Here is a 13,523-nt window from a genome sequence, read left to right on the forward strand (position 1 = left end):
TAGGAAACAGGTCAGAAGCATTCTGACCTGGCTGGAGCAGAGCGGTTGGAAATAAAAGCAATCCGTCTGAGAGGAAGGTGTCTCTTACTCCAGATTTTCACCAGATCAGTCTGTGGGATCTCCAGGGCCCCACCTACCCCAACCTTTATTCCTGTACAAGAAATGCGGGTTTGCCCTGTCCACATCCATTGCGCATGATCTGGATTGTCTTCCTGGGATCCAGCTTCCTCTAGTCTCATTTCTCGGGTCCCGAGGAGAAGAGCTGAGCGTAGGCACACAGGCTTCATGTAGTGCGTTACCTAGCATAGGAACAGCAGCAGCCTGGAGGGGGGCTGAGGACCCTGTCTCCACCTTATGGGACTGGGAAGGAGCGGTGGAACTTACCCTGGAGTAGCTCAGCTCTGGTCCTGTGGACTTGAAGTCCAGGCATGGTTGGAGCATGGCTTTTGGGTTTGGCTTCATCCAGCAGAAATTCTGCCTGTGTACCCCAAGATAGCTTTGTGATGGGCACCGAAGTAGGAGCAATGGGGCAAGACCTTGAAAATATGCATTCCCAATTCAAACTAAAAGAGTAGTTTAAAACAATCTAGTTACTTCATAACATCTTTTTCAAGTAGAGTCCTGGCTAAAATGGATAGTACCTTCCTTACCCATGCAGCTCTCAGGTTTCAGGGCTCTTCTGCCAAAGGCACATGCAGAATCAAGATCTTAGGGTGTGATAATTTACCCCTCAAAATATAGAGCCATTTTCATTCCATGAAATAAATCAAGAATTAACGTACTAAATAATGATTATTTTGCATTTTATATTTTATCCAGGTTCATTTTAGGACAGGTTTAGCCAGGACTTTTGCTACTAAGTACCTGCCGTTTACAAATGGTGTGCAATAAAAGTCAGGATTCTTAAAAAGATTCATGTTGGACACTAACAATGAAGACAAAAATGTGTTACGTCTCCTTATCTTTTATTGTTTGAGGTTGTGACTTCTTTTTCCTTTTTTTTTTTTAAGTCTAAGGTATTATGCCATAAAGCTTGTAAAGCAGTTATGAAGCTTTTAAAATCCGAATTAACATTTCCCACCTACCTATCTTTCTCTCTTTTAAGCTTTTAACCTTTGTAGATATAAGACTAGTGTCTTGGGAAGCAGCTTTTTATTTGAGCTTTATTTATATCTATCAGTGGGAGATGCTCAGAAAACATTGGGAGACTGGTGCTCTGTCATGCAGCAACTGGGAATTTACATTACAAAATGGTAAAAATAGTGCAAGGATCAGTTCTTTCAGGTGCTGAATCCTCATTTCTGATTTTCAAATTCTTCTCATGTGTGAGTACATTTCTATACATATCTAAACATATATATATGTATACCTGATTTGGGGTTTTTTTGCTTTATAACTTCCCTCATTGTATTTAGTGTAGCTTTATGTTTACATTAATATGTACAGTTATAATACTTAAAGACAACATAAGGCAGAAAAGGAGGATGTCATTTAAGCTTTATAAGAAAAGGGGAAGGGAGGAAAGACATGCTCCTGTATTGGAAGAAAAGCTTGTGCGGTCATTTAAAATCTGCCTTTAGGCAGTTTTAACTTATATGACCAGTATTTGCCATGCAGATCGTTACTTCTCCTGACCCTAGCAACAGTATGGAGGTCAGATAGACATCCAAGTGCAATGCCGAAGGCACAAACAAAAGTTTTTTTCTTCTCTGTCCATCTGTGGGTTTTTCTCTTATCCTACATGTTTATAGGGCATATGACGATACATTCCATTGCTTTACTTGCTATCGTTCAAGGTAATGGACTGGAGACTTTAACATAATTCTTCATATGCAATTGAACTGCCCATTTCATGATTCCGTGCCCAAAAAACAGCTAGTGTCTGGATATATTTGGTCTGCTTTTATACAGAGTGGCAGATGATAATTCTCTGCCATACCAGAACACTAGGAACAACGTTTTGCTCTGGTTGGGTTTTTGCAGTACATGGGCTGGCGTAGGCTCAGGCAGGCGAAAATCTTTTGATTTGGGGATAATCTTGTGTTATCCGGTTGGGGCTTGAATGTTCCCTTCTCATTTGAGAAACGTTAACGTAGAGCCTCCTGAGAAATAAAAGCACTCCTAAGAGTTCGGCTTGTATTAAAACTCATGCTTGCTATTTCCATGCAAACAAAAGCCACTGATAGTGGCTAGGATTGGGGGAACAAAGTTCCTCTGTCCTTTATGAAAAGATACTCGCCCCACTCCCCAAAATCTTGTAAGTTCTGTTCTGTTCTGAAACTTTATCACTATTCAAACTAGGTCTAGGCACAAAGGCTCGTAGCTTTTCTCTTTTTCTTTTTTTTTTTTTTTTCTTTTCCCAAAGGCATGTTAGGGTTGCAGCATTGGAGCATGCTACCCTGCTGGTGTCTAGGGATGAAAAGTGGAGGATTTATGGAAGAGAAAATAGAATAGAGCCTTAAAAGTTTGGCTTTAAAAAATGGAGCCAGTAGTTTGACAGATTGTTCAGTAAATGTTCATTTTATTGAGAATTATAAAAAAGGTGCTTAACGCCTCTGTGCCATTAATATAATACATTAAAAGGTTACTGTCAAGATTAGTGTTTCAGCTCTGAAAATTGACTGTAGGGTTTATGGGCAGCACTGTTCATATTCTGCTTGGAAGATGAGGTATCTTCTACTTCTCACTAGACAAAACCATTATGTTGTTAGAAGGCTTTATACTGGAAAAACTTGATAAATAGTAAAACATAAATAAAATCTCATTTGAAAAGCAGGAGAATAGTTGCTGTCTGTTTTATAGCCAGATTTAGCAGATGCGGGTTTGAATGTAAAGCAGTTGTGAAAATAGCCAGTGTCAAACTAGTGCAAAATTAAACTTGTGGGGTGTTCTGTTTTCAGTGTCTGTTATTGTTGAAGTACTCCATTTCAAAAGCATGCATTCCTTCCTACAGAAAAAAATCAGATTCCTTAGTTGAAATTAATTAGCATTCAGAAACCAGATAGCATGTTTTTGGGTATTCATGAGATCTCTGTTTGAAAAAATGTTTTTAACTTGTAGAAATGTGTTGCAACACACAGATGGGAAGAAAAAGAAAAAAAAATCTCTTTAGCAAGCACTGTGTGTAAAAGGAATATTACATTTTGCACGCTCCTGATTACCCTGTGTAAACAGTTTTTGACATCTGTCTTTATAGTTTTCGAGGAGAGGAAGACTTTGTTAAAAGAACCATTTTTATACAGCAGTCACCATTTCAGTCTTGCTTTACCTGTATTATGAAAGCAGATGGTCTGCATGTCTTTTGAATATTTATAACTATCAAAAACAATCTCTTGCTATTCACCCTTAGGCTTATGAGATGTCAGGACTGTTCTGGTTGAAAAAAAAATCATCTTGGGTGTTTACAGAAAGAGGATTACATTAAGCTGAAATGACTATACATTTTCCAGTTTAATATTTGTCCATCAGCTGTTTAATCGTATTTAGATAATTGTGTAAATAAGTTGTTGCAGCCCTTGCCCCTTCCACTGAGCAGGCTTGAAGCTTTAAACACCGGTGAATGAGTTGCAAAAAAGCTCGGAATTTTTTTTTTTTTCTCCTGGTTAAACAACCTGGAAGGCCTAAATAAGTTTTGGTTACAATGCTCCTTTTGAGGGAAATGTTTCATTAGCAAAGGAATCCCCGATACCTAATTCAGCCAAGTTGTTTTAGGAAGCTGTTGTGCCTGTTACTCTCTGCTAAGTCTGTTAGTATGTATTTGTTCTGTGTAAATACTGCAGCCCAACTACCCCTTCATGAGGCATGAAAACAACCTCGTTCTGCCCATATAAAAATAATTTTAAGGTTATTTAGGGGAAGTTTTGGGACTGTGGGGGTTAAAAGCTTTTTTGACTGGAAGCTGAGCAATCACTGATAACAGATTTTGCTGTGGTTGGTTGATTTGGCAGAAAAGCATGAACAGTTTCGGTTTAGATGATTGAATTAACCTGATTAACATTGTTTTTGTTGTTTTGCAAAAAGGACAACAGTATACTTTTAGCGATGATCGAACAATACTTCACCTGGTTGGAGAGCAGTGTCAGAGGCGATGGCTCAGAAATGCCTCCCTTGTAGCACCCCCAGCGGTGGCTACAGCGACCACGAAGGGCTCGGGTCCTTCCCGTCTCTTTCAGGACGCACCTTGGGTTAGCTTCTGGCACAACGCGAAAGGTGTCTGATGCTACCGTTTTGTCGGGTGTTACTTGATGGGCATATGAAAAGAGTTCTGGCTGAGATTTAAGATATTTCCCCAGGGAGTCCCCCAACTTGGTGTCTTGTTTTCAAATCTCTGGTATTTAATCTTCCTGAGAGAATGGGATTTGGTTCAAACTATGCCGGGTGAACCTCAGCTGAACTTCAGAACAAATTCTACCCCTACCTCCACACGGTTGTTGGATGCCTAATTATAATTAACTTATTTGGCTAAAAAAAGAGCACTTGGGCTGCAGCAGATGGTATCATTCCAGAATAGTGGGATTTCTGTGAAGGTGGCACCATTTCAGATGAGATCTCCTGATTCTCAGAGCAGGACTGCACGTGATTTGGTTGTGGGAGGAGGGATGGAGAGAGGGGAAAGAGGGAAATTTGGGATCTTGAAGTCTCACAACTTACTTCTAAGGATAAACTTCTGGGAGATACAGATAGGAGACTGTAGATTTGTGATCAGTTTTTGCATTCTATCAATTTTCTTTGTGACGTGTGAAAAAAGAAATTAGAGTGTGAGTGCTGAATGTGATGCATTTGAATATTTGTATGATATATTTATATTCATCATCCTTGTACATGGACAGCATCAGCTTCTGTGCCTCACAGATAAGGAATGCCTATGTACAGTAGCACCTGAGTATGATGTGCTTCAAATACAATCATTTTCATTTTGATTATTGATAAGTATAAGCCAAGACATGGGGAGCTCCTCACGTGTGATGACCCGGGAAATAAGAAAAACTTCCCTGTGCCTCCAGTCTGGATCATGGATCTCTGAAGACCACTAACTCACAGGGTTAATCCTCAGTTTTAGGCCTGAAGCATAGTGGGCATTTGTATATGTAGATTGCCGTTAAAACATACGAAAGTTCTACAGCAACAGGAATTACGTAGGCATTTCTATAGCAAAGTGCATCTCTCTGCACTGATGTGACTGCAGGTTTGATGACAACGTAATAAATAAAGCATAGAAACAATGAAATTCAATGTTGTCAAGTTATTTTCTGAGTTAACAAGGTAGTAATATTTTATCTGGCTTGTAAAATTTTGCCTTCAGTGAATTAGTAAATAAATCATTGATTCCTCCTGATGAGGATTCTTAGCGTAGGTAATATCACTTGAATGTTTGCATGAAGTGTTCTCGAAGAAAAAGCAGGATAATTTTCATTTTATAATGTGTTGATAATGTCTGTGTTTTGTGGTGTTTTTTTTATCTATTTTGAAGAGCTCGAGTAAAATCCCAATATTAGCCATCAGGGCCTGAAATTCACATTGTGTTAAAGAAGCTAAAATTCCTAGCAGTGTTATTTAAACAGACCAGTCCCTTATTTGGTTGTAAAATAAAGTAACTGCATTAAATTTATTCCTGAAGAAGCAGGGGTTGTCACAAACTGCCATGTCATTGGCATATCTTCTTTGTAAAATGACTTGGAAGGGAGGACTAGGAGATCCTAGTCAAACGTCTTCATCAATAGTAGGTAATTTTCTAAAATTATTATTAATATACATGTTTTTATACTTACTAAAGTTATTTGGGCAAGAGAAGACATCTGAAAGGGGCAAAATAAAATGAGAGAAAACCACCTTGAAGTCTAAATGACATCCACAAAAAATGCACAAGCTAATAGGTGGCCCATTAGATGTCCAAGCTCCCCATTTTGCACATGCAGACCTGCAGGTTTTGCATGTACAGTAACTGTGCATTCATATAATTTACCAGTTCAGATCCAAAGGACGTTCTAAATCATGCCTTATGTATCGTGTGCCCATGTTTAAAATGGTTTAATCTGTGAAAGAGCTTAAACAATAATTTTGTAAGTATTAGACATTAATGATACTGCTATTACATTGGGAATTGAAATTGGGTTCAGCTGAGCTTGGTTCAGGTCATTCAGGCTAGAGTTGCAGTAGTCTATTAAGATTTCCTTCTCCTTTTATACCAGTGACAAAAGGCTTCTAGCTAATTTCAGAAATGCCAGATTAATATCAAGGAATGGTAAGTATTTTGGTGATTCAGAGAAACATTAAAATAGCTGCCTGGTGAGTAGAGGGTATCTACATTTGGCATAAATAATACTGCCTCACTCTAGCAGTTCTGAGCCTCCACAAATAGCTTGTTACTGAGTAATATGCTAGAAAATGGTTATAATGAACTTCACTAAGATCAATAATCAAGGTACTTTTACTCAGAAGCTGAACTACCCTTACAAAAGAAGACTTATAGTAATATTTATTACATTTGTACTTCAAACTCTTTCTTCCAGTGGTTATTGCTGTTTGTGTAACAAAGGGTTGATGCTGTACATTGATTTTATGACAGCACAAATATAGCTAAATGTTACATGCTGAATAGTGATGAAACATAATAATCAGGGCTTTGTCTTCTTGACTGTCATTGTTTTCTCAATACACTGGACAATTCCTGTAGTTAAGCTAAAAGTAACTACTTGCCACATAGAAATCTAAAGGGTGGCAAAGTTCAGTCTATTGAAATTACATTTGCTAATTTTGTTGTTTGTACATCATATACTGAGTATAATTTTCAAGTTGGAGCATTATCTCATTTTGCAAGGTTTAGTCGTAATTGATTTTGTAAAAGAATGTGCTGGAACTGAAAGTTTTATGCGTTGTAAATTCCACTATTTTAAAATTGGTCAAAACTGAGCAGAAGGTAAATTTCTCACTGTAGCTATCTGATATCTCGAGAACCTTTGAGAAAAAATTGTCTGTATCATCCTTTGGTCTATTTTACAGTTAATATTCCATTACAGAATTAGACATGACAATAAGATCTTTTCATAAGCCTGTTTCTCCAAATCACTTAAAATACCCTGTTTAGGAAAAACAAGTCTGGGTCTCTTTTGGGTTGTTACATACATATTTTATTCTACTATAACCCCCCTTATTTTATCCTACTAATAGGTCGTTCAGAAAAACTTTCATCCTATGATTTTCTGGGGTCTGCCCTGTGATAAGTGGCACAAAGGGAGTGGGTAACTTGGGACATCGCTTGCGTTTTTGGAGTCAGTGTAGGATTTGTATGCCTGTAAAGCTGTATGGGTACGTGAAAGGTCAATCAAATTTAAAAGCAGAAATAATACAAACAAAATGCACTTTCAAGATTAACATCTTCCGTCCAGAGCCCATCCCATTGCCTCATGTTTCTTGGTCGATAACTTTGTTCTTCCCTTAGTACATCTGCTTTTTTTGCTCCCATTTACAATATGCCTTGGTTTGTTTTTATGCTCAATTAATGAGTTTTTTAAAAGGCTTTGGACGATAGAATTAAAAATACAATATGGTTCTCAAACTCTAAAAATACAGCATTTTCAACAATTGAAATAATTTGTGCTTTGACTGTACTGCTCTGTATTACAGATTTCTTTTTTTCTTCTCCCCTTTTCACACAGAGTATGATTTCTTCCATTGTGAACAGCACTTACTATGCAAATGTCTCAGCAGCAAAATGTCAGGAATTTGGAAGGTGGTATAAACATTTCAAGAAGGCAAAAGATATGATGGGTAAGCAAAAAAAAAAAAAAATATGTTGCGATGGTGGATACATACCACTGTGTGTCACGTTGAGGTCTGTCACAGTCATATAAGAAGCCAGGTCCCGTCACGATAAGTTTAGGATGCTTTTGATGAGTAGATGTAGAAAGTACATATATAGTGAAAGAATTCATTTAAATAAATATTTGCTATTGAAACAGCCAAACTGATTGGGTTGCCAGAGATGTAAAGCTGTCATTCTGTAAATCTAGAGATCTCCTACTGCCCAGAATAATTGTTTAAAAAACCTGTTCCTGGAACTGAGAGGGACTGATTTTTTTAATGTATGTATTTTTTTCTTCCTCTGGCTAATGTATGTTTAAAGAAACGTGCTTCTATAACTATCACTCCCTTCCAACAAGAATGCTATAATTTTATAAATTCCTATCTTTCTCTAATTTTGAGACCCTGATTTCAATTCATTTTAACAAATAGTTGTGACAATTGTTTGCTTGTTGTAGTTAAGCGCAAGTAGAATTACTGGAGGAAAAAAATCCATCAGTGGGACATACTAATTCTGTAGTAGTTTTTATCTTTCTGTATTGCCCTCTTTTAAAACTATTTCTTAAACCTGTTAACATAATTTTGAACACTTTGTGTGAGAAAATTTCTACGTAGTTTTCAACAGAATGAAGAAATGGGACCTCAGTTTGCATTGAATTTTGAGCTTGACTTAGCTTTCAGTATTTGAAGCAAAATCATTCATCTACCAAAACGGGTTCCTTGCCTTTTATAGCTTAAGGCTGTAATGAAGACAATGCATCACTTTTGTGATAATTGCTTGAATTACTATTCCAAGTGAATGGCCCACTTGGGTTGATCTCTACTTTCCGCTAGTGAAAAAAGGCAGCCTCTTTCCTTTATCTACTTTGTACCTCCTGTGCAAAGCCGAACCCTTCTCCTGAGACCACCAAAGTCGGTGGTAAGACTTCACTTGGTTTCAGGTGGTCTGTGTGCGAGGCAGCAGAGCACCTGCATCGGGAGGATGACCTTTCTGCAGCATCCTCTCCCACCTCCATTGCTGCAGCGCTCCTGCACGGGGCAGCCCCTGCAAAATTTGCCTTACGTGACCTGCAAAGACAGGTTCACCGTCTGTTCATTCATTCGGGGACAATGAAGCCAGCGCCTAGGAAACGTGCGTGTGTGCGTGTGTGTTTTCCTGTGTAACCTCGTGCTGGGGGGAGAGGCTGTGCTGCTCCCAAAGGTGCACAGACAAGGAGCAGCGGGTGCTCTGCCGGAGAACTGATCCAGGCTGTGGGCACCAGACCTCTCTGCAGAACAACCTGCTTTCTTTTTTTTCCTTTCTTTCTTCCCTTTCTTTCTTTCTTCCCTTTCTTTCTTTCTTTCTTTCTTCCCTTTCTTTCTTTCTTTCTTTCTTCCCTTTCTTTCTTTCTTTCTTTCTTCCCTTTCTTTCTTTCTTTCTTCCTTCCCTTTCTTTCTTTCTTTCTTCCCTTTCTTTCTTTCTTTCTTTCTTCCCTTTCTTTCTTTCTTTCTTTCTTCCCTTTCTTTCTTTCTTTCTTTCTTTCTTCCCTTTCTTCCCTTTCTTTTTTTTTTTAATTTCTGCCCATGATAGGACAGAAGGGGAAGGCAGGGCTGCAGGTGAGATTTCTTTCTACAGGCGCCAATTTCTTCCAGCTCTCATCCTTGTGGAGGAAAGTGTGGTCTTGCACTGAATGACTGTTAGTGAAGATCATAATTACCATGAAAAGCTCAGACACTGCCTTTAAAAAAAAAAACAAAACACTTTATTAGTATAAGAAAAAATTGCTACAACACTTTTGTGAAGATCTTGGGTTTTGGTTTTTAAATAAAGCGTGTTTTCTTAAAGCTATTTCTGGACCAGCATTGCTAAAGCTCTAGAATTAAGATTGTTTAAAAAGTGACATACATTGATAAAAAGGAGACTCCTTTACATCAGCCTAGAGTTATTTTATATTGTCTTATCATGCACAAGAGGGGAGCTGGAAGCACTCTTGTAGTTCAAAAACTGTGTTGTTAATTAAAAAGGAGGGTGTGTCAAGGCAGATGAGTTAATGTAAGAAAAAAAATCAACCATGTTGCAAGTCACTGAAAAAACCCGTGCATACATGGTTGCAAGATAAAGCAGCCCATCTGTGTAATTTACATAAATTATACTACTTCCTAGCAATCCCATACAATTGATACAGCATATAGGCGTTAGCAGAGCATGAGGAGGTCCGCACCCCACCCTGCTTGTTACAGATTTCCAGTGGCTGGGAACTGCAGATGTCGTGGCGGGGACACCACGGGAGGAACAAAACCCATCGCCGGGCTCTCTCTCTCTCTGGGCAAGGTGTGCTTTCCCATACCAGCCCTCCTTACCCTTGGCGCAGGTGCACTTACTGTTTCACCCGCATCTTCTGCAGCGCACGGAGTGGTTTCCCGTCTCTCGTCTTTGCCCCCTCTCTAGCTGCTTGCTGCCTTGCCTGAAGTCCCCTGCACCCACCGCTCTGGGGGTGCGCTCTGCAGCCACGCGCTCATCGCTTGGTTGCGTGGCGCCTTTGCCAAACTCTCAGGAAATTACTCCTTTGCCATATGTGGTTTCCAGCACATGGTTTTGCCTCTGATGTTCTCCTGATTCCTCCAAGGGCCCAATGATGATGGTTGGTTGGTTGGTTGGTTTTTTTTTAATATCGGCTACACCATTATTTGTAGGTAAATTTTGAAGGCAAATGGCCGCAAGAGTGATGTTACGGGCCCGCTGGTCTAGGCTGGAGAGTGTAGTCAGCTTGAACCCGAATGCGCCATTTTGTATTTATTTTGATTAGCACGTCTTACAAGGAGCGTGAAGTTCATGATTTTCAGTCTTATGTTGGCTTTTTCAATGTTTCTCTTCCACCATAGTTGAGATGGATAGCCTTTCTGAACTATCCCAGCAAGGTGCCAACCACGTCAACTTCGGTCAGCAGCCGGTCCCAGGGAACACAGCCGAGCAGCCTCCATCCCCTGTTCAGCTTTCTCATGGTAGCCAACCATCAGTTCGGACCCCACTTCCAAACCTGCACCCTGGACTTGTATCTACTCCCATTAGCCCTCAGCTGGTAAATCAGCAGCTGGTAATGGCCCAGTTGCTGAATCAGCAGTATGCAGTGAACAGACTTCTAGCCCAGCAGTCCTTAAACCAACAGTACTTGAACCACCCTCCTCCTGTCAGTAGATCCATGAACAAGCCGTTGGAGCAGCAGGTCTCAACAAACACAGAGGTGTCTTCCGAAATCTACCAGTGGGTCCGTGATGAACTGAAACGAGCAGGAATCTCACAGGCAGTATTTGCACGTGTGGCTTTTAACCGAACTCAGGTCAGTCATCTTTTTTCTTATTTTTTTAAAATCTAAGAGCCCTTTCTTTCTCTCTATTTAGTAATTATCGCCTTTTAAAAGTCTCTCTCCTCATTTCTGCCTTACCACTTATGTCCTGTGAAGGAACCACACTTCCTTGCAGGACCAGTGTCCATGTTGGTACAGTACAAGAATCTTCAGTGATTGGTTTGTGGAAATACCCACTGTTCTTACAGACACCTGGGTTCCTCTCCAGTTGTGATGGCTTATCTTAATCTTCTCTGGAAAAGGAGCGAACAGCTCTATGCAGAACCATTCACAAAGTCACCCAACAGATTGCCTTTTGTGTTGCAAAGGTGTACCGGTACCAACCACATGCATGCACTGAACAACTTGTCTTCTTTCACAGGTGTACTCGAGATGGTCTTTCATTGTTGTTTGCATTTATTTTTATTATTTTCTAGTGAAAGTTTTAATAACATCTTTTCAGGCTTCTGGAAAGATTAAAAAATAAAAGCTTTATTTTTTTATCATCTACTCTTTTCATGTACTTTTGTAGTTTGTTGCAAAAACAGTAGTTGCTGAGATTAACCAATGTCCACGTCAGAACATATACTTCAGCTCTTCAATGCAGAAAAAACTAGCCCTAGCAAAGCTGAAAAGTAACACTAAAATGTGTTATTTTTTACACCTGTTTTAGAAGCTAACCCTGTTATAATTTATTCTGCTCTATGAATTTAACTTTTAATGCCATGTTGCATGGAACGTAATCAAGCAGAAATTATAGAAGAAATGTCAGTATATCCAATGCAAATAATATGATCTCAAAATTTTAGAAGTCTGTTTTAACAGAAAATAAAATAGAAATTTTTTAAATAGGAAATATGGATTAAAAAAAATCCAGATGAAAAAATTAAATTTATGGAACAAGTATTTGTCCGTCATAGAATACAATAAAAAATAAAAATCATAACTTGGGCTTCTCTTGAAATGTTCATGTTTTTCCCTGCATAGCTTAGAGGATAACAATTCTGTTTCAAATGCACTGGTACATGGTTTGAATCAACATGTCATTTGTAATTGTTCTGAATTATTATTGCCTTAAAAACTTTTACATCCTCCTTTAGCTAAAAGAAAGTAGAGTCATGGTGTGAATTCTCTGTAGAGCTCTGTGTGTCTTTTCTCTTAACAGCAGAGGAGGTTTTCAAGATCTGGGTCTTTCATACCAAATTTCATTAAGTCGTGCAAGGATGACTTGCTTAAGTTAGGTTCAGGCAGTGTCAGTTATTATATTTACAAATAAGTGACACAGAGCTTTGTTTAATACAGTGTTTAATATTTTAACTATTGATGCTATGAAGTATTATATTTAGTAGTGTATTTATTGAAATAATAATAGTAGCTTCAAGTTACTGTGGTTTGCAGCTGCCATCTTACCTGGGCAAAAAGCTGAGCAAATAATTCAGAAAATAAATAGTTTATTAGATATTTACTTCTTTCTCAGACTTGCCTAAAAGCAGCTTGTTTTCTCTCAGCTTCCTTGCCCCTCCAAAGCAATTTGTTCATTTTTTGCAAGCTACTTTTGCATACAGCTTTTGGTCTCTGTCATTTGTGCACGAACAGTATTTGTTACATGATGGATGCAACTGTAGAACCAGATTTCTAGTGCGAATACTGATTCCTAACTAATATATATTTTTCTTACTACAAATGTTATTAAATATTTGTTTAAAGTTAAATTCTTCCACAGATGTTGTGGTTAGCCAGCTTGATAAAATTAGTTCAGAGTGACCCAAACCTGGGAGGAAACCCCAAAATAAACGTTGAAAACAAATCCCATGAAGAGATACAAAATATAAATGTAATATATTTTGGCAATTTTCAACCAAATCTACTTGAAAGAACACGGAGTCGTATCCCTATATCCTCAAATTAGCATTTGCAGTTAGCTGCATAAGGTTTCACGATATTTGTTGTGTACTGTGGCAAACGTAGGGAACAGAAAGGAAAAATACTAGGCGCCTAGGCGATGATGATATTTAGATATTTGTTTTCTAATATCAATGTAATTTTTTTTTTTTTTTTTTTTTTTTTTTGGCTAGTGCAAGTGAAATGCTTGTTTAAATTCATCTACTGTTTTCTGAGATAAAAAGCTAACTCGGGCTTACGGCTGACATTTTTTAAACTGTCCTAAGCATATTTGAGCCATGTCCAGGGACCGTATCATGCCATCAGTTTCTGAAGGCAGAAGGTCTCACGGAAATCGGTTAGGAGTTCTGCGCAAAAAAACCCTGACATTGAGATACGGTCTCAGATGAGGGGAGAGATTTGCTCTCAGCATAGAAGTTACGGAAGGAAGTGAAATATAAACTAACAGTAATTTGGCTTAATGTTTTGGCAATAAAAATGGACTTTGGTAAAATTGGC

At 38.5% G+C, this 13,523-nt stretch overlaps 1 protein-coding gene across 3 annotated transcripts in view; it reads left to right on the plus strand.

The window, feature by feature from the left end:
- SATB1 (SATB homeobox 1) overlaps window positions 1-13,523 on the plus strand; it is a gene marked incomplete at its 3' end in the record, with an annotated part of 70,421 nt that overhangs the window by 16,625 nt on the left and 40,273 nt on the right. For all 3 annotated transcript variants that reach the window (XM_082014828.1, XM_082014829.1, XM_082014830.1), the window contains exons 5-6: window positions 7,656-7,767; window positions 10,663-11,117. In XM_082014828.1, coding sequence (XP_081870954.1) covers window positions 7,656-7,767; window positions 10,663-11,117 — 567 coding nt within the window. The remainder of the gene's footprint in view (window positions 1-7,655; window positions 7,768-10,662; window positions 11,118-13,523) is intronic.

The sequence above is a fragment of the Phaethon aethereus genome (genome assembly GCF_964289735.1).
Source record: "Phaethon aethereus genome assembly, chromosome: 2".
Taxonomy (NCBI): domain Eukaryota; kingdom Metazoa; phylum Chordata; class Aves; order Phaethontiformes; family Phaethontidae; genus Phaethon; species Phaethon aethereus.